The following is a 22,746-nucleotide window of genomic DNA, read 5'->3' on the forward strand; positions in this document are numbered from 1 at the left end:
TGACTTTTGACATTTTCGCTTAAAAAAATCGTATTTTAAATTTCAATCTAGAGTGTCATGGCTGCGTCACAAACAATAATTTTTAATCAAGAAGCCTTGGAAAAGTAGATTTGATCGTCTAATGATTTTCGTATGTTGTCCTGGCCGGATAAAATATGCCCAAATCGTATTTTTAATCATATCTCAATTTTTTCAAACCGAACATGGGTCGCTCATTAGCATATTTGGAAAAAGCATTTTTTTACCAATAATTTGATACCACACACTTGGTATTTCGAGTCAAATTGTCGTTATGAACCGCGTAACCATAATATACGAAAATGTCAAAAGCTGGCATGTCATTCTATTCAGAGTGTGATTTTCTATTTAATAAAGTAGAAATATACTGAGGGTGCCATTTAAAAATTAAAAGCTGTAGTCATTTCCGGTGAAACAGGAAGTAGCTATAAACAGTTGAATACGTCAATTAATCTAATTTATGTCATGTACTAACATACCAAATTTCGATTTTTATCTGAAAAAATAAAAAAAGTTATAGGGGTGAGTCACTTTTGAGGCGCACCCGGTATATGTTTGTACATACATACGTATATATTCGTATAAAAAAAAACTTCGTATAAAAACAATTCTTAGGGATAGCGGTCTGAAGACTTAAACAGATTTTTACCTACGCCAAGCTTTCGGAAGTTTTATTTCCTTTTTCAAAGGTGTACACACAAAGGGGACAAATTTATCAATTCTCCCCCCTCTGTAGCCGCCACTGTTTGAGGCTTTCTCGATGTATACGACTAACTACCACCATATACCGTATGATCGAAAAAAAGGCGTCAAAAACGGCTAGGGAATGACATTTACTAAACAACGATTTAAGGAAGATTTTTTTAAGAAAGTACACACATGATTTAAAAACTATTTTTAATCAATATAGATTAAAGATAGTTAGAGAGATATGGTTATAAAATTACAACGTTATTAGAGCCATTAAAAAATGAAGAAGAGTATGGGCCAAATAATGAAGTCTAGGACTCAACCTCGACAGGATTATCATCCATTGTCATTCCCCAGCCAACTTAGACGCCGTTTTTTGTCGATCGTATGGTATAAGTGACATGATATATTTTTAGACGTTGGGAGGGTGAATAAACGTAAATTTTTAAGTGTAAAATATAATGGAAACCACTAATTTATTCTGGCTTAGACTTTACTATTCCTATTTATTAAAAATAAAATAAAGCAAAGAATGTTAATTACTTGTTTTTAGTTATATACCGAGACCACCCTGAAGACATCTGCGGGAATCAACCGGACAAAATCAATTTGAACAAAACCATTATTTGATGAGAACGATATTTCAAAAACGTTCAGTGGAATAGATTAAAAAAAATACTATCCTTTTTATAAGGTTTCTTCACAATCTCTTTTTGTCCAGAATATAATAATTTACGTTTGATCGAAGTTATAGCGCACTACCGAACCGTAAAATCTGATGAACCATGCTTAATAAGGAAAGAAAGAAAAAAAAAACTGTCGTAATAAACCGGCCATTGACAAATTGATTGAGTCTGTTCTTAATATTCCGCTATTTAGCATTAAATTAGTTTAAGTTAAATAACTTAATTGAATGCGAAATCTACAGTAGTTGCTAAACAAAACGTGATTATTATCCTCTCCCCGGAGCGACGAAGAGGGGCTTTATATAGACCCCTTCCCCCCAAAACTTGTCGATAGTATCCTTCTGTTCACTCCAAAATTACGTTCCAAATGTTTATCAATCTTACCAGCTATGAGGATAACTAGGGATTTGGGAAACGGTCCGCTGCTCTGGAACCTTTGGACTGCTTTAGTGTTGGTGTGTGTTTTTAGTGTGGACTGTCGAGTGATCAATCAGGACTTCGATCTGGACACGTCAGCAGCCGAGCCTCGGCCGGTGTTTATTGCTGAGCCACCCCGACCTGTGGCTCTGCCTTTAGTGTACAACGAACCGCAGCCATTAAGTATTGCTGATCACACCAGGAAAAGTCTACGCCCTGCACTGTCGTTTTCGTACAACGAAAGGGTGAATATTGGATAAATTTATTTTTTAATCCTTTTATTCTTTAAGTCTTATCCTGTTCAGTCAAGATGAATCGCGTATAAGATTATTTTGTATACAGTGCCGGACTTAGGCCTAGGCCAATTAGGCCCGGGTCTGGGGCGGCAGATTTTTAGGGGCGGCAAATTTCGAGCATACCAAAATATTTATCTTTTTTTTTAACTTTTATTTGTTCATAAAATATTTCGAATATTGCCTTAGTCGATTACATATTTATTTACTTACCTATTATTATTGTTTAAATATATAATTCGCTTGGGTTATTTTTTACTGCATTGTGCCATGCATCCAATACATAAATACCTCGAATATAAAAAATAAATTCAAAAACATTAAAAAATATATCAAAAACACGTTGGTCTGCACGAAATGAAGCTTGCCAATCACTCTCTTTGTCTTCCAATGAAATAAAATCCACGTTGGAGTCAATTTCTGCAGAAATTGACTCTAACGAAAAGCCTAAGACCCAATTATATGCTTCCAGTCTCCTTAACCAATAATTCAAAAACTAGAAATGGGTTTTATGGTGGTATTTTGGAAAGACGGTTTAAATAGATTAGATGCGGTCAATAAAAAGCTTCAAATGGTGGATATTGATCAACAACTTGCTGCAGATTTGTATAGCTCATTGGAAAAATATTTTTCTGAAATTACAAATCTAGAAAATACTAAATCATTTGAGGAATATGAAAGAAGGGCCATAGAATTGTTCGGTGAGAAAGAATATGCGGCAGATAAAAAGAGAACAGTGAAACGGAAACGACAATTTGCTGAAATAATCAGTGATAATGATACTCTATTTAATGCTAGGGACGATTTTAGGATAAATGTATTTAATGTTATTATTGATAAATTAATCCTTGAAATTTCCTACAGGAAAAGTGCCTACAATGACTTTTCAACCAAATTTGGTTTCTTTAGTGATTTATCTACTTTAATTATTGAACTGAATTAATAACCTGTTATCCAAATGATTTAGATGAGTCAATGCCTAATGAATTAATACATTTTCGTGAATTTATAAAATTTTAATTAATTAAAATTGCCGCTTAAGGGGCGGCAATTTTTTTGGCCTGGGGCGGCAACTTCGCTAAGTCCGGCTCTGTTTGTATACATGGTATTTCTAAAAACATGAGTTATCTCTCGTGGGGACACGATTTATTTTTTATATCAACATACGTGCTACATTTTTATATCTTCATTTTTTAAGGGTTAAAATCTTTATTTTTTTTTCGATTTATTAGAGTTTTCTTCTAATTGCTTTTAATGATTCGAATGAAATTTTGAAGGTAAAAGATACTATAAAGGCGAAATATTTTAATACCGAAAAAGTGTCACAACAGATTTACCAGGGACATATGGGTTATCACTGGAATATTTTCCGAACCACTTTTTTTTCTCTTTTTTTTTAAATGCGAAGTTTTGGTAAAAACTTGAATTTTTGATATAGTCTATAAAATGAATAACTTTGAATTTTGACCGTTATTTTTTACCAACATGGCAAATATAAAATCCCTCTATCAAAAAAGTTACTGATATTCTTTAAATTGAGTGCCTGAACGAATCAGATAGGTAACTCCTTTTACTTTCGTGAAATAGAAAAGGAAAATAATAAAACAAGTGACAGTTCTTCCTCTTCTTGCAAAAATCAACACAAAATGTCATAATTGACAAAAGTAAAATGTCATCAGCTTTTGACATTTCTAAATATTAGACCAATGCCGTCTCTAATAGAACAGCCACGGAGCGAGATTTATGACGTCACGCTGGTTAGATACTACGTATTAATAAATATGTTGTAGAATACATGGAAAACATAATTATTCCTCGTATTTTTGGTTTGTGTTTTAAAAATGATATAGTTTACATGAAATATACATAATATAAGTTAATAAATACAATATAATATATACCTATTTATAGTAATAAATCCTTTGGCAAATAAACTATGAACCATACAAATGCAGCAAATGTTTTACAATATACAAAGAATGAATAGGTGGTACATAAGAAAATGGCTAAAATGTAAAATATATTTTAAATTTTGGGGTTTGAAAATCGATCTAATTTAACAAAAAACATTCAATATTTACTAATAGTGATGTATTATTATTTGCATTCACAAAAATTATTTATATATTATAATGTTTACTGCAATTAATAAACTAAATCAAAAGATGACCACATATTTTTTTAAATTATTATTCTTAACACAAAAACTATCTACATTGACTATGGAGTACGATTTCAGCCATATTGTAAAACATTTGCTGCATTTGTATGGATCATAGTTTATCTGCCAAAATATTTATTACTATAAATAGGTATATATATTGTATTTATTAACTGTATATTATCTATATCTCATGTAAACTATACCATTTTTAAAATACAAACCAAAAATACGAGGAATAATTATATTTTCCATGTATTCTACAACATATTTATTAATCCGTAGTATCTAACTAGCGTGACGTCATAAATGTCGCTAGATGTCGCTAAAATTAACACTAGAAAAGCCCGCGGGAACTGTCAAATTCAAAGTTATTCGTTTTACAGACTATACCTTAAGTTATATTAAAAGATCTGAAAACGAATTGTGAAAGATTTTTTTTAAATTTACTCCCGAGAAGGGGTGAAATAAATAAAATAAATAAAATTATTTTTTCGAAATTTCGGAGAAACGGTAACGACTAGAAAAAAAAGTTTAAATAAAAGTTGTAGTGTCATATTTTACATAAAAATGGTCTCTATATTTTTTTGCTCAAATGAAAGTTAACCGAGATAGGGGACAGTTTTTATTAAAACATTTTTATTTACCGTTTCTCCAAATTTTGAAAAATAAACATTTTATTTATATTTTTCACCCCTTCTCGGGGTGAATTTAAAAAATCATAATTGAAATTTATAACTTTCCAAACAAATTGAATAAAAATGTTAAATATATAAATTTTTCAACAAATTATATATTTTTCTTTAAATTTCTACTATCATCCCTTAGCTTCTAGCCACCCTATCTCGGTTAATTTTGATTTGAGCAAAAAAAGTATAGAAGTATAGAGTAGAATTTGAGGCTCTGTTACTTTTATTTTAGTTCAGTTTAAGCAGAATCGTGGTTAAGAAATTACCCAACTTTTTGGAACACCTTGTGTGATTTTTTAAAAAATTTCAAAATATGTAAAAAAACCAAATAAATTATGCTTGTCCAAGCGTTTTCCCGAAAGACTTTTAAATAACAAATGTTGTAATATTTGAGGGGCCTTTTCACCCTCTTGGAATTTCAGATTCGAGAAACCCCTCCTTATCGAACCTCTACACCCCACAGTCAATTCGTTTGCCAAAAATCAGCTTTAAACGTTAAGCAGTTTAAGCAGAATCGTGATTACTCAATGGTCATATTTTATGAAACACCCTGTATAAATTTATAAAAAATCTTAAAATATGTAAAAGAACAGAATGAAATATACGTGTTTAAGAGTTTTTCCGAAAAACTCACCGGTTTTTAAATAAAAAAATATTTTAATATTTGAGGGATAGTTTCACCCCCTTAGAATTCGAGTTTCGAAAAATCCCTTCTTATCGAACCTCTACACCCTAAAGTCAATCTGTTTTCCAAAAACCAGCTTTTTACGTCAAGCGCTTTAAGCAGGATCGTGATTAATCAATTACCAGATTTTTCGAAACACCCTGTATACATTTTTAAAAAATCTTAAAATATGTAAAAATACAAAATAAAATATACGTGTTTAAGCATTTTTTGGGAAACTTGACCGTTTTTTAAATAAAAAAATATTGTCATATTTGAGGGGTGGTTTCACCCTCTTGGAAGTGGAATTTCGAAAAATCCTTTCTTATCGAACCTCTACACCCTAGAATCGACCTGTATGCCAAAATTGAGCTTCTTACGGTGAGTGGTTTGAGCAGGATCGTGTTAATCAGTATGTCAGTCACTCAAGCATTTTATATATTAGTATAGATTAGTATAGATAAAATTATTTATTTAATCTAATTTATTATTGAAATTTATATCACTGAGGTTTAATACCACTTCCAGCATGTTTCAAGAAAAATGGCATTTATGATAATGACAAAAAAACCATTTTTTTAAAGTTTTAACATCCTGTAACGTTAAAACTATACAATTCTCGTATCCATGTTTATAATTTTTTTATATATTTTTTGATGAGGAATCAATGAGTACCTACTTATTTGACACTTTCGCTAATTAATGACATTAGAAAATTTTAGAGGTTGCTATTAGAGTAGGGATTAGAGGAGTTGGATTAGATTTTTTAGAAATAAAATATGTAGATACACAATATTTCATTCAAATCGCTAAATGCATTCAGAAGAAAATTATAATAAATCGAAAAAAAAAACGAATACTTTAACCCCTGTAGCTACGAAACCAAGCAGAATCGGATCTATATGTTGATATAAAACAATAGTTTATTTATATGTATTTAATTATATATACAGGGTTGTTCACCACATACGACACGGAGTATTGTAGCTAAACGATGAGATTTTTACAAATTGTAAGTTTGGGGTTCGTTGAAGGACTATTAGAGCTACAATTTAAAAATATTTTTACAAGATACAGAGTGTCCCAAATAAATAACAAATATCAAAGTTGTATTTTTTTAAATGGAACACCCTGTATATTATTACATTTTTAGTTTCTACGATTAAAATAATGGTAAATTTGATTAAAGTTTGTTATACTTAAACCTTTTTGAAATATTTTCAATTTTGTGTAATTGCAGTAAAAATTTTAAAGCTTCATTTCTCCAAGGGTATGAATGTTTTTAATACTAAATATTTAATGAAGTTTATTTATTGATCAGTTATTGTGTTACAATAATACTACCTTATACAGAGTGTCTAAAAATTCATTTTAAATAATTATTAGCTTCAAACGGCAATAACTTCTTTAATTTAAATGGAATGCTCTGTATATTTTAGGAGAATCAGATGCACAATTAAATTGTCTATCAAATTGTATTATACCATTTTTTACCTATCCCTTCAAGTTTTCGTAGAAAATGCATTTTCTTTTAATTTAGACCTCATTTATCAATATATCCATGGAATATTGACATTTTAGATTGTTTTAAAGCAACAAATGTACAAAATGTACAGACTAGTAATATTATCGTTTTAGCAAAACGATAATATTACTAACCCATTGGTATGCAAAAAAACTATTTAAATCTTTTAAAAGACTATACCATTAATTAAATATAACACCATTATTTCCGCCCATATACTAATTAATGGCATACTTAATTGTGTTCGTTAATAAATTATTATAAATAAATGTGGATTTTTGAGTTAGAAATCAATATAATAATAAGTTATCAAATTAAAGTCTTTGTTGTTATAAATAAGCATTTATTAAAAAATGAGATTCATTTTTAAGGTGTTACTTTTTATCACACTGTCTAATGCCCATACAAAATTCAGTTTTTTAGTATTTGGAGCAATTATTGTTAATCAACGCAAACAGTCAGTTAATGTAGTTTGAATACTGGAATCATGTTAATTGATCCTCTTTAACAAATATTTAAACAGTTTTTTTTTAATTTTTTAATGAAATAAATGAATTATACCGACAATATTAGTATCTGTACTCTTTAAAAATTTGGTACATCTGTAAAAATAATCTAAAATGTCAATAGTCCATGGGTATATTGATAAATAAGTTCTAAATTACAAGAAAATGCATTTTCTACGGAAACTTAAAGAGATAGGTAAAAAATGGTATAATATAAGTTGATAGAGAATTAAATTGTGCATCTGATTCTCGTAAAATATACAGGGTGTTCCATTTAAATTAAACAAGTTATTGCCGTTTGAAGCAAATAATTATTTAAAATAAATTTTTAGACACTCTGTATAAGGTAGTATTATTTTTATTATTGCAACACAATAACTGATCAGTAAATAAACTTCAGTAAACATTTAGTATTAAAAACTTTGATACCCTTGGAGAAATGAAGCCTTAAAATTTTAACTGCAATTTCACAAAATTGAAAATATTTCAAAACCGGTAAGGTTTAAGTATAATAAACCTTAATCAAATTTACCTTTATTTTAATCGTAGAAACTAAAAATGTAATAATATACAGGGTGTTCCATTTAAAAAAATACAACTTTGATATTTTTTATTTATTTGGGACACTCTGTATCTTGTAAAAATATTTTTAAATTGTAGCTCTAATAGTCCTTCAACGAACCCCAAACTTACAATTTGTAAAAATCTCATCGTTTAGCTACAATACTCCGTGTCGTATGTGGTGAACAACCCTGTATAGAGACGCCACCTGTTTTTTTAAAACACCCTTTATAATTGATTAAACAAACTATAAAAAGTCCCCCAATTTTTTCTCTTTATATGATACACTGGCAAAAAATCGAATCTAAATTAACCCATCATATTTTCCTGTTTTCATAAAAGCCATGCTTGTTTATAAAACTTCTCTCGATCAAAATATATCGTGTTACGTATTTCAGACTGACGACTCTACTGGTTCTGCATCTACTCAGATCGAAGATCAAAAACCAGCAGCCATAGATTATTACAAATATGTTGACACCCAAAAGGCTAAAGAAAAGGCAGCAGCGGAAATAGCTACCTCGAAGATAGTTGAACCTGGTGGCCTAAGTGCGGAGAGCAAACTTTTCAGAGGACAGAAGAAAGCCCACACAGAATTAAAGCAGCATGGAGGAGATATAGCAGGGCACAAAACACATGAAACAATCAAAAACCATCATGGAGGAAACGACGATCATAGTCAGGAGAGTAGCAGTGTAGAGGAACATGGTCATAGCAGCGAGCAGGGGCATGAGGGAGGGCACAAGAAGGGTGATTCTGGACATAGCCATGAAAATGGAGGTAATGATGGAGGTGGTGAAGGTCATGGTCAAGGTCATGAAGGTAAAGGAGGAGGAAGTGGTGACAGTGAAGGCAGTCACAGTCATGGACATGGTGGACATGCAGGAGGTAATAACACAACAAATATGGGTAATACCTGCATAACATAAAACTTATTATTGACAGACACAAAAATATATTTTTTCATAATTAAAACGTTAACCTCCTTTGGAGCTTAGGTAGGTTACTTCGATGTATGAGAATTGGTTTGAAATAGAAAAAAATATGTCTGCACCATGTCTGCACCATATAAAATTTCAAATCAAATTCAAATGTGTCAAATGAATCGTCAAACAAAACTGTCAAGGATCCCCACCCTAGAGTTTTTTTCTTTTTCCGCCCACCATGCATGAATACATGGATAGCATTATGCTCCTTCCTTAGTCTTCCTATTCAAAGATTCTGAATAGAACCATAATAGAATGACATCTTATATGTCAACTTTTGACATTTTTGCCTAAAAAAATTATCCATACATTATATATGTATGTATATATATATATATATATATATATATATATATATATATATATATATATATATATATATATATATATATATATATATATATATATATATATAAAAAAACCCAAAGGGTTTTTTTGTTACATCCATCCCGCCGAAACCGCTTCACCAATCTTGATGGGTTTTTTTTCAAATGAAAGGTATATATGTCTAGATTTGTTATGAAGTATTTTTATATTGTTTAATGGCTATTTCTTTGTGTAAAACGACTAAATAGTAAAACATACCTGAAAAACACCTACACACAGTACCTCCAGAAATAAATTATTAGTCATTGCCATTGGTGTGTCAGTTAGATTATATATCAAGTTTTTAGATATTTTAGTGGTCAGTTCATTCCGCCAGCTTTAGATACATAAATGTTAGTACAAAGGTTCGTTTAAATGACATTAGTGATTAATGAATTAGCTACGCAAATCGATTTTAGGAAATTCATCCACTTAGAGTGTAAAATTATGTCGACCAATTTGTTGTATGAAAATTCCTTACTATCGGGTCTAGAAGAATGAAATTCTACAGAAAGAATTAGAAGAGATTTTTGAAATATGTAATTCATTAACCAAATGGGTAAAGTTAGTAAAAACGTATATAAACCTTCGTGACCTCTGGATTATACACGTAAAAATTTGCACAAAGGATCATTTAAAAGACATAAGTTAATTATTTGGACAAATCGAATTTATGAAATTCATACCCTTAGGGAGCAGAATAGAGAACGAAAGTTTGCTGTACGAAAATGCATTACTATAACATCGAGAAGTATAAAATTTTATACAAGGGTTTATTTAGTGATTATCAATAATATGAACACAATATTTCTTCTTTAAATCATCCTTCTAGGAATAAAAAATAACGTATAAAGAGTGTATTAGTGCTCTTGAAAAATAAGAAAAAATCAGTGGAGTATATCAAGAAAAGCGACAATTATTGAAAACTCCAAATATTCAATTGAAAACGTTATATGTCAGAGCTATTTACTTTAGTAGTAAGACAGTTTATATGGGACCATAGGTAGGGCTCTGACATATGATATGTCATTCTATTCGGAGTGTCATATTCTGTCGAATAAAGTAGAAATATACCTAGGGAGCCATTTAAAAATCAAAATTTTGTGACATTTTCGGTGACCAAAGGAAGTGGAAGTGACCAAAATCAATTGAATATGTCAATCAATCCTAAATTTATGTCATATACTAACATACCAAAGTTATAGAGATGAGCCACTTTCGAGACGCACGCGGTATTTGGAAATAGGAATTTTTTTATGAATAATTTGGTACCACACATTTGGTATTTCGGGCCAAATTGTTGTTATTGTCCTTAATTAAGTTTTTTCACGTTTCAAATAAATCATAAATATAAGAACATGTCAAAAGTTGACATATGATATGTTGTTCTATTCAGAGTGTCCAATTTCCGGTGAAACTGGAAGTGATAAAAAATAATTGAATACGTCAATCAATCCTAATTTATGTCATATACTAACAAACCAAATCTCGTTGTTTTATCTGAAAAAATAAAAAAATATATAGGGTATGAGCCACTTTTGAGACGCACCCGGTATATAGGTCTAAAAATATTGATTAATAATAAACAAAAGTTTGACTTTGTCTAAGGCGATCATGGAGGAGAATTTGAAAAAGGTGGAGGTAAAGAATTCCATGCTCTTCATCATGGCGACCACGGAGAAAAAGGCAACAAGCATTACGAAGGACATCACAGCCATGAAAAAGGTGCGAAAGGTCATCACGACAAAGAAAATCACGCAAAAAAATATGCGGAAAAAGGCGGACACAAGAAAGAACATCACCACGATGATGGATACCATGCGGAACACCACAAACATCATGGTGGTAAAAAAGGATCAAAGGTAATTCATGAGCATTTCTATCTTATTAAACTATTTCCAATTATGCTGGTGTAGCCCATTTGCCTATATATGCGGGTCTAAAATATCCCTGCTAGTTTTCTAATATCATCGTCCCATTTTATTTTTTGTCTTCTTCTTGGTCTTTTAATTCCTCGTGGTACCACGTTGTCACAAATTAACTACAACAGATGCGAAAGAACACCGAATTACGCGTTCAGGTTTCTGTGACCTTCAGAAAGAGTTCATAGACAATCCGCATCAATGTATAGTTTGGGTTATTATTTGTTTGGGTGAAAATAATCTGCACCAATATGTTATCGAGGCATATAATCTCACAGTAATTTAATAGATTGCTCGTCATATTATATCAGTTCGTAGGAGATTAGGAAAAAACAGATATTTATAGTATAAAAAATTAATTTATTTAACAAAATTTAATTAAAGATATGACAAAATAGTTACTTTTCTATTGGTTCTATCGGACTTTTTTCGACTATATAAATCTTTATTTTTTTGTAAACTTTAATGCATAAAATATTTTCAATCTAATAAATAATTTAATGATGTAAATAAGAGGAAATTTCTCACATGGGTGGTCAAATTCTATAGTTTTCATTATATCAAACAGCCTCTGAATGTTTTCTTTAGTGCAAAACTCATCAAAATTTAATATCAAAAAACAGCCTCTGAATGTTTTCTTCAGTGCAAAACTCATCAAAATTTAATATAAATAATTTTTCCATTTCCATTAAATAAAATGAACAAATTTTTCCACTTTCATGATCAAAGGCTTTTAAATGGGTAAATAATTTCGAGTTATCCAGAGATTCGGATTCTTTTGCAAATTTTAGACAAATATCGCATTGATGTATTTGAAGACCCTTTTAATTAATGTAGTCAAACATAATTAAAGGCATTTTGAGTTGAAAACATTTCTCAGAGGCTGTGATATAATGCTCATGATATAATGAAAACTATAGAATTTGACCACCCATGTGAGAAATTTCTTCTTATTTACATCATTAAATGATTTATTAGATCGAAAATATTTGATGTATTAAAGTTTACAAATAAAGATTTATATAGTCGAGAAAAGTCCGATAGAACCAATAGAAAGGTACTATTTTGTCACATTTTTAATTAAATTTTGTTAAATAAATTAATTTTTTACACTATAAATATCTTTTTTTTCCTTATAAATAAACACATTTGTATCCCATTTTAAATAAGATATAATAAATTACCAAAACTTAGAAATAACAGTTCAAAAGTTCAACAAAAATCCTACACCCGTTTTTAAAAAGAAACATATAACCACGCACTATGTCATTCCAGCAAGCAAATACGACACAGCATAGGTTTCCGGACTAAACGACTGGTGTATTTACACCACTCAATAGGCGTGTGGGGTTTGCCGAGCGGTTTCCGATGCAGTCGCTTTCTTTCGCATCTGTTATAGGTAATTTGTGACGTTGTAACATTTAAAATTGACAAAATAATTAACTCAAAATTTCTCAGCTGTTATTTTTATAAGTTTACCATAGGCAACTAATAATACACACTATCATAACAAGGCCACGAAGGCTTTGACAAGGACTACAATGACGTCACAACTGTCAGCTGAAGCGCGGGAAGAGGCGAACGTACGTCTTATGAGGATGAGCAATCCTATTAGTTTACCGTTCTTGGTTGGGTCCCATCTTTAATGCAGGGTCGTCTTAGAGTCAGAATTGTGAAGTAAATCCGTTTTAATATGATATAATTCAGCATTAAGTGATGCTTGATCAAAAATTATGCTAAAAAGCAAGAATCACTCCTGCTTTCTAGATGCTACTTATTCTTGTCTATGACTTTTATATCGAATTATTTTTCAGTATGACGAAGAAGGTGAACATAATAAAGGGCACAGCACCAAAGGTTCTCACAGTATACATAAGAAGGAGGAGTACGAGAAAAAAACTGAATTTTTCGATGAAGATCACGAGGGCGGGGAGACCGAGAAACATGGAGGATTTAGCGAAGAAGGAGGATATAAAAAGGTAAGACCGTTAGTAGTATAGTAGAGTAGTTTAAAGATATAATCATTTTTTTCATAGGTTGAGTCTTAATCAAGTGCAAATATTGTCAGGACTGGTAGATCTCTATAAAAAAACATACTTTCTTTTGGCCGTTTCAAATAAGGCCAAAATAACCCAGATATTTCACTTTTAAAATTTAACAAAAATAAGTTCCTGGTTATATTTTGAGAACCACTGGATCTTTTCTGTGTTTTTTCTTTCCTGTACCTGTAGATTTAATCTACTACCTATGTTACTATAGTTATCAAAAAATGATGTTTTTTAACTAAAAACTAAAAAAAATTGCAAAAAATTCAAAAAATTTAAAATTTTTTAGAGTCAAAATATAAATATCGACCACCTCTAAAAATATTTGCACTTATTCAAGACTGACCCTGTATAGATTTTGCCATCTCTTTTCGATCCCTATGATGCGATTCAAAACGCATTTTAATGCAAGCCGCATTAAAATGCGTTTGGTTTAACTGTTTATTAGCTTTAAAGTAATATTCTAACAAGTAAACCAAAACATTTCTCTTTTTCATTTGCAGATCTTCAATAGTAGACTACATTTTAATAATTTCAACTTCTGTTACATGTACAGGATGTTTCATTTTCGTGTGTTTTATGGGGTTTCTCTTTTCTCGTTTATATGAGTAGAAATACAAAAATCAGCTTTTCACATCATTATGCTACTTTTTTATGAAACTAAATTTGCTACACACAGATTTGTTGTAAACTTCTTAGTTCCTGTAACATTGTATTTTAATTTTTTGCATCTTTCGACTCTCTTCGTATCTTGGTTATCTTATAACTTATCGAAAAGTTAAAATCTGTGAATTTGTGTCTCGTAGATTTTTTCATGCAAACTCCAGTGGTGTAATTTGGTGGAAGTCGGTGCTTGTCGGAAGTTGTTATTCAACTTTTTAACGTAAATCAACCAAGTTTAAAAGAATATTACTTAATTTAACCAGCTAATTTTGCTTTCCATCATGTTATCTTAATAATGTGCACTGAAAAAATGAACTTGTGCTGCTTTTAGATTATATGCTGTCTATCAAAATTATTGATATTTTTTATACATTTCTGCGGAATATATACATTTATACAGAAACTAGCGTGGAAAAGCCAGTTAGCAAAATTTAACATTGAATAAATTATTCTATTGTATTGATCAAATAACGATTCAAATTACGATTCAATTACGATTCAAATAATTTTGTTTTCGTTGCTCTGTCGCGCTGTAGAAAACCATGTATTCCCAAAAATTAATAGATTTAGTGCGTGTAAGAGGCACCTTATGGGACCAAAAAGATAGTAATCGCCATAACCGGTACATTTTATATAAGTTATGAGATGAAGTGGCAACAAATTTTCGTAAAGGTTATGAAACTTGCCACACTCTCTCCGGGTTTTGAAAATTTCATGTTGTAATGTACAAATTTCATGTACACTACACCTTTTAGTTTGTTGGTTTCGAATAAACCAAATGTTTTCGACACTACGGTCCAGAATTTTAGCCACTGTTAACATTTTAAATTATCATTAAGCAAATGAAAATAACAAAATTGCACAAGTATCTCGCTATTCCTCGTCGCTCTACTATGTTTCAGCACCTCGACGCGGTATTGCGTTGCTTGCTCGCTGCTATCCTCATCGCTCCACTATGTTCTTAGCCTTAGTCTTATCTATAAAGCTCGACCAATACGCACATTAAATAATTGAAATTGAATTTAATTATTTGAATAAATTTACTGAATTTTAATTTATTATAGAAGATCTCAATTACTTTTTTAAATAAAAACGTATTACAATATTTTGAAGGGATGCGACGCATCACCCACATCAATGGAAGCTCCGCCGCTGCACAGTTTCTACCGTTTCGATAAGTTATAAGATAATCAAGATACAAGGGAAGTCGAAAATCTTAAAATTTGTCCTCTATTTCACGAATTAAGAAGCCTATGACAAATATATGTGTTTCATATAAAAGTACCCAAGTAATAAACGAAAAACCACAAAAATCACACTAAAATGGAACACTCTGTACAGACTTCTCTACCTCTATTCCTTCATTATATGTATTGATTTTTCAGGATGGACATCATAAAGGTGGCCATAAAAAAGGTGGCAATCACGAGACGCACTACGGAAAGGAATCGAAATCAGAGAAGGCAGGTTTCTACAAAGATGACCAAGGGCATAACAAGAAGGCGGGCCGTGATGATCACGATGAGCACAAAACGAAATATGGTAAAAAGGAAAGCGTGGGAAAGGGCACCCATTGGGGTTATAAGGAAAGTTCAGGCGACGGAGAGGGTCATGGAGGGGGTGGCCATGGTAAATATGACTTTAAGATTGGTTCGACACATTGGTTCGCATTGCAGCCATTCGCACCATTGCTACACACTCGCACCAGGTGGTACCCCACATTTTATTCATTAATTCACTTTTACCGCCACAATAGTCCAAGAAAATAGGCCTTCAAATACTCAATACACTTTATATTTCTCTCGCTCCACCAAACTCTGGAGTCCTAAACATCAGAGTCGGCAATAAGAGGGTTTCATCGACAAATCTAATGTTGTTAATGACTTGGCCGTTGACTTTAATACCGCAATCCGTTGTAGAGAAAGCTTCCCGAGAAATCATCTCAGAATAAACATTAAATAACGAAGGAGGATGGAAACATTCTATGCTTTTTTAATCTAAGTTAGATAGGGATATGCCCAAGTAGCATTTTCACGACTTGCAACCACATGTTTACTAAACACAACGTTAGATTAGTTAGCTCCGTACCTTGGGTATTAAAATAAATGTAAATGTTGTTGTAACATTGTGCCGACGTTGACCTAGTACTATAACAAAGTAAACGCTACTGCGACGTCGAATAAACGTTATCTTGTAACCTTTTTTGCTTAAGTGGTCTTTAGGTGATTCGGACAACGTAGTTACAATGTTGGGCAATAAAGAGTTTTCCGACGTCACTTTCAGGACCTGTTCCAACGTTATGCAAACGTCGTCTGTTTTACTAATTCCAACGTTGTTTAGATTTCCTTATTCTTACGTTGGTAGGACGTCGAGCCACTACCTTTTGCAGCTGTATTGAACCATAACCTTAAATCTTAAATTTTCACTTCATTGTTCTGTTCAGTCAGACAGTCAGTGCTGTTTTTGTTTTATAAAAAAAAACTTAATTAAAATGGGACATAAGAAAGGTACATATAAAACTAAATTTAAATATACATCGACATATTACCGATACTTTATCCGCTCCCTCGTTTATTTAGAATATAGAGGGCGGCACAAGCTAGACTCTAGGATGACTAAATTAGGCAATCTTGCGACTAGTATACTACCTGTTAAGGCTGAACTGCGACTTTATTAGTCCAGTATGCGACTACTCGAACTACTCCATCTTAATCTCCAAAACAACAAAGTGAAAGCCGCCATGTTGTTGAATAAGAAAATGTTTCGTTCCTAAAATAGCAATTCCTGCTTTTTGAATACATTAACTTGAAATATTTGACCCTAAACAACACGCGGAAACAATTTTTTCGACTGCGAATAAATTATTCTCATTTTACTAAAAAAAATTCACGAAATTTTTTAAAACTTCTTTAATTTTAAGGCCCATTAGTATTTTTCAAAGTAGGAACAATACATTTATCAATAAAGTTGTTTGCGTTTAACTTTTTTGCCTTGGGTAACGAGTTACAGAGTCGGTTAAAGTGTTTCAATAATTATGATCTTCAAACATCCTCCACACTTAAATACTTTTGTTTTGTTTTCCTTTACTGCCATCTGGCATATGTCTCTAACTAAATCATAAAAATAATATTTTTACTATAATTATCCCAATTTAGGATAAAACGCGACTTAGACGCCATATTATTATAGTTTTGTATTTCTGTGAATTAGGATTTTAAACAACGTTGCAGTTTGTACTAAATTAGGCTGCTAGCCAACGTCGGTATCCAACGTCGTTTCGCTAGCTACTTTGCTGTAGTACTAGTCCAACGTCGGCACAACGTTATAAAAACGTTTAAATTTATTTTAATACCCAAGGTAGGGAGCTAACTATTTTATGTAACTAATCCAACGTTGTGATTAGTAAACATGTGGTCGCAAGTCGTGAAAATGCTACTTGGGATGGCTTCATGGTATTCATTGTATAGCTCTTTCAACCGTAAAATACGAGCGAAAAATATTTGGGCGGCTTTGATAAAAATTTACTGTGAAAAATGACATACAAAATAAAAAACCGCGAATATCTGAGAAACCGTTATACATTTTGGAATACTGTAAATACAAAAATTGTTCATTTTTTAATTCTCCATTTATCGAAAAAATAATATACAGGGTGTTCCATTAAAAAAAACGAAGAAAAAATATCTTGTGTGATTTACGATTACCATATTTAGAGCAAAGTAAGTCTTTGTACAGGGTGGATCAAATTCGACGCTTTTAAATGGAAACGCCCTTTTCTATAGGAGATAGACGAAAAATAATATCGGTGTCTGGAGCTCAATTTTTGTCAAAAATATGATGGTGAAAACCGCATATCGCTATCTGTTACCGTTTCGGAGTTACGGGGTGTTTTTCAAAAATATGCATTTTTAACAAATCGCTGTAACTTTTTTGCTATGAAAAATTTTGTATTTTTATGAAAACATTTCCAAAGCACCTTTTTACGTAGAAAATTTTACGTTAAAATTAATAATTTAAGAATTATCAACAGAAAATTTGATTTTTTATATGGGATACGCTGTATATTTTTAATTTATTGAAAAGAATTTAAAATTACCTTTCCAAAAATATAACACACTTTATATTTTGCTCGATTCCTATTCGAGATATAGAGTATAAAAAAATGCGCCCGCTTTAAATAAGTAGGCTTTGAACGGCATCGGCTGTAATGCAAAAAAAATCTAGCTGTGAGCATCAATTACAACGAAAATAATATTTGCTATGAGAGATGCAGAATTTTATAACAATTTAAAATGTATTTAACCAACATCAACACATTTAAACTATATCTAATAACAATAAAAATAAATAGCAAACTAAGACATGAGATTTTGCTACAGGTGTTCGACATATCGACCGTCTTCTGTTATAGACAGACGGGGCAGTTTTTGAACATTTCTCGCGGAATTCATTAACTCAGTGGGGGTGAAAGATACCCTCTCATAACTGCTAAGTGCTAAGTATTTCTAATTCTTGTCTAGATTATACGGAAGAATAAGGAACCTTTATTCTTCCGCAAATATATCCATAGGATTAGATGTAAGTAAAGTTAAAGGATTAGATGTAAGTAAACTAAGTATTTCTAATTCTTGTCGAGATTATACGGAAGAATAAGGAACTTTTATTCTTCCGCAAATATATACATAGGATTAGATCCATGGGCACTAAGTCAGGCGGCCTCGACGGCCAACGGCTGGAATCTTGGTTAGCTATTCAATTATTCTTGAAATTGGCTGCAAAAATTTGCTGATAACTTCAGCGTTCAGAGGCGGTGCGTCGTCTTGATTGAAAAATATGTTTTCGAGTTCCATTAAGGGCATATCATCAATAAGGGGTCCAAAGCCCACTAGTTAAAAGTGGCGTACTTTTAAAAATTCTGTATTTCGAAGGGGATTATAACAAAATATCAAGTGTGCTATATTTTTGGAAAGGCAATTTTAAATTCTTTTCAAATAATTAAAAATATAGAGGGTGTCCTAAATAAAAAATCAATTTTTCTGTTGATAACTCTTAAATTATTAATTTTAAAAAAATTATACTTAAACCATTAAATTCTACGTAAAAAGATGCTTTGGAAATGTTTTCATAGAAATACAAAATTTTCCATAGCAAAAAAGTTACAGCGATTTATTAAAAATGCACATTTTTGAAAAACACCCCGTAACTCCGAAACGGTAACAGATATTGATGTGCGGTTTTCACCATCATGTTTTTGATGATAATTGAGCTCCAGACACCGATATTAGTTTTCGTCTATCTCCTATAGAATAGGGTGTTTCCATTTAAAAGCGTCGAATTTGACCCACCCTGTACATCATTCAGCGACAAAGCAGTTAAAAAACAACTTTAACGCCTTTTTTTCGATTGTATGGTATTTAAAAAAAATTACTTATGAAAAGAAAAAATATTATAAAGCACAAATGGTTATGTTAGATCTTCTGGTATTAGTCGTTAAATTGACATATTTGTAATGTTTTAGGAGGTAATAATCATGGAAGCCATAGTCACGTCACGTACCAAGTGGCAGGACAAAAGCAGAATACCGAACCTTCTAGCGAACCCGTTGCTGATCACTCTCATTCTGATCATGTGGAACAAGAAGCTGTGAACAGTAAAGCTGACAGCGAGACGAATGAATCAGAAAACGCACGAAAACAAACAGATCCCCCAGCCATCAGTTTAGAAGACATAAACAGGCACCTGGAAGAGAACAACAATGGAGATGGCGAGGTTCAAAGGTCTGACAACCAGCCAGACAATGAATCTAGTCAAGCGATCGAAATAGCTATAGTCAGCTTAGAGGATGGAACGACCATTCCAGTGGTGAAGAGAAAACGAATAAAGAAACGGAAGATTTCGCGAGAGACTATAGGAGAACCCTTCTCGCTGCGTCATTACGAAGATTTCCATTTACCTGAAGAAAGCAGTAACAAATTTCTGATAGTTGCGGCCGAATGATACATAACAATTAGGAAAAGTGGACATTTTTGTTATTATTTATTGTTATTTGTTTTGTATAATAATTAATATGTGATGTAATTTATAAGTACATATAGTTAATAAGATCAATAAGTGTTTTGATGTTAAGACTGCATTTAATTCAAATCTATAAAAAATGAAATTTTCTATTTTTTGGCCTTTAAAGTGAGTTTATACAGGGTGTTTAAAAAAAATATGTGCCATCTCTCGTGGGTGTATTCCTCATGTAAAAATAGGGTTTATTTCTCATAACAACATGGGTCCAATTATTATTCTGCTTTGTTGTACTTACAGGAAATCTTCATATTTTTTCGATTTTATTATGATTTTCTTCCAAGTGCTTCTAACGTTTCGAATGAAATTTATAGGGTCAAAGTTAATATTAGCACAGATTAGGTATCCTATAAGTATACAGATAAAAATCTTGTCCCTAATTCGTGGTACGAAAAATGTTTTTTATGACGAGTCAAATTTCCAGTGCGCAAAAATAAACTCACGTAAAATAACAATAAACAGCGTAATAGAGAGATATCACTAAACCGAATAGCGTGCATGGACTAAGGCCAGGTGATATTTCCTTTGCGTGAGGTAAGGAACTCTCTTCATTTATAGTTATCGGATCGGAGAGAATTCTGATCGCGTCGCGTCCGCTATTTAAACTTAACTTAACTTTGAATTTAAAACTTTGAAATTGTTTTGTTTACTCGGTATTTTAAAACTAAAGGGCTAAAGTGCTTATTTCCAGTGCTTTATTGTTCAACATCTGCCAATGGGTTTAGGATAACAAGCAACAAATTCTCTTAGAAGGGCTAAGGCGTCATCTGCTGTAAACCTAAGACTCTTTATAGGTTCTTTAGTATTGGAAGAGGTGGAATCCATATTTTGGGCCATATTTATTTAATTAAAACTAATCCCAGCTACTTAAATATCAAATTACCTAATAAAACTAAAGCAATAATTTAAAACCATTCAAACATAACCTAAAATAAAAGATCTCGCCGGCCGGCTCCGGTTGTCAAATACCCGCACATGCCCATCTAAGCAATTTTTAAACGTTATCAGAGGTTATTTAGAAAGAGCGCTTGGTGTAATTGATCCGCAAATTACGTCAGACGGTAACGTTATTAGCGGGTGTTGCGTTGACTCGCGCATATCGTAACCATGATAAGGTACGCGTAAATACTGGATGACGCTATTCGGTTTTCCGATATCTCTCTAATAACTGTGCCGGTCAGGCGCTGTGCACAATTTTAGAGGCCATAAGTGGGCGTGCTATGTGCGCAAACTAGTCACCTAACTAGTGCCCGATTCCGAAAATTGGAACTACGAAAAACAATAAAGAAAAAGCAAAGATTATAATAATCTGTATAATCTGTGCTATTAGTGCTACATATTTTAATGCTAAAAAAAGTTATGTCGACAGATTCATCGGGGACGTGCATATATGGGTTATTACTGGAATATTTTTTTCTAAAAAGCATGTGCGCCACTTTTTTCCTCCTATTAGCAAAAGGGTATAGATTATTTAATGCCAATTAAATTTTATTAAGATCTATAACACTGATGTACAGTGTTACTTACAGCAAATTACCCCTCCCCCCCAAAAAATAACCGTATTTAAGACAATTATTGCAAAAGGCCTATTTTTTTAAAGTTTTAACATCCTGTAACATTAAAACTACCTATGCATTTCCGCACCCATGTTTATAGGATCTTTTTTCATATTTTTTTTTAACTCCAGTTACTTCCTGGTAGTTGTCATTAAACCAGTTAATGGCATTAGCATTTTTAAAGGTTGTTAATAGAATATTAAATATTAGGGCATTAAGCCAAATTAACTAAATTGCGTTTATTTCATCAAGGAGACCGAAATCCACAAAATATCAATAGACAACTTTTAATCGGCATTTAATGGTTTACACAATTTTGCCAATTGAAAAAAAAAAGTCAGTGGAGCACATTTTTTTTTCTGTAAAAATATTCCAGTACGTAATATTCTAGTATAGGCACGTCTCTGATGAATATTTATGTCGACATATAAAAAGTCGAAAAAAGATGAAGACTTGAACCCCATGTAGCTACGAAACAAAGCAGAATCGTTTAAGATTGTAGTTTGTTAATATGAAAAATAAATCATATTTTATGAGAGGAATCCCCCTACGAGAATGGCACATGTTTTTGAAACACCCAGTATGCATCCGTAGTGAGAAAGGTAGTGAGACGTAATTTTTGACATAAACCCATTTATCTATGCATAAACCAATAAAATTGAATAAAATCAACGACGGACGACGCATCCCAAGTAGCATTTTCACGACTTGCGACCACATGTTTACTAAACACAACGTTGGATTAGTTACAAAAAATAGTTAGCTCCCTACCTTAGGTATTAAAATAAATTTAAACGTTTTTATAACGTTGTGCTGACGTTGGACTAGTACTACAGCAAAGTAGGAAGCTTCTGCGACGTCGAATAAACGTTGTCTTCTAACCTTTTTTGCTTAAGTGATCTTTAGGTGATTCGGACAACGTAGTT

The 22,746-nt window shown here is 31.8% G+C and overlaps 1 protein-coding gene across 1 annotated transcript; it reads left to right on the plus strand.

Annotated features, from left to right (window-relative positions):
* The first annotated feature begins 1,775 nt into the window (after positions 1-1,775).
* LOC115886098 (filaggrin-2-like) lies at positions 1,776-20,243 on the plus strand. The gene is made up of 6 exons (XM_030905153.1): positions 1,776-2,056; positions 8,609-9,098; positions 11,171-11,424; positions 13,299-13,463; positions 15,578-15,821; positions 19,711-20,243. The coding sequence occupies exons 1-6, from the start codon at positions 1,784-1,786 to the stop codon at positions 20,187-20,189; spliced, it is 1,905 nt and encodes a 634-aa protein (XP_030761013.1). The 5' UTR covers positions 1,776-1,783; the 3' UTR covers positions 20,190-20,243.
* Positions 20,244-22,746: the final 2,503 nt, after the last annotated feature.

This window comes from Sitophilus oryzae, unplaced genomic scaffold (assembly GCF_002938485.1).
Source record: "Sitophilus oryzae breed Bouriz unplaced genomic scaffold, Soryzae_2.0 scaffold_467_pilon_pilon, whole genome shotgun sequence".
Classification (NCBI taxonomy): Eukaryota; Metazoa; Arthropoda; class Insecta; order Coleoptera; family Curculionidae; genus Sitophilus; species Sitophilus oryzae.

Excerpts from the sequence above, each read along its gene's own strand:
- LOC115886098 (XM_030905153.1), top strand. The coding sequence starts at position 1,784 with ATGAGGATAACTAGGGATTTGGGAAACGGTCCGCTGCTCTGGAACCTT. Across the intron at positions 11,425-13,298 it reads GTGGTAAAAAAGGATCAAAG|TATGACGAAGAAGGTGAACA; the intron begins GTAATTCATGAG and ends ATTATTTTTCAG. Across the intron at positions 15,822-19,710 it reads TCATGGAGGGGGTGGCCATG|GAGGTAATAATCATGGAAGC; the intron begins GTAAATATGACT and ends GTAATGTTTTAG.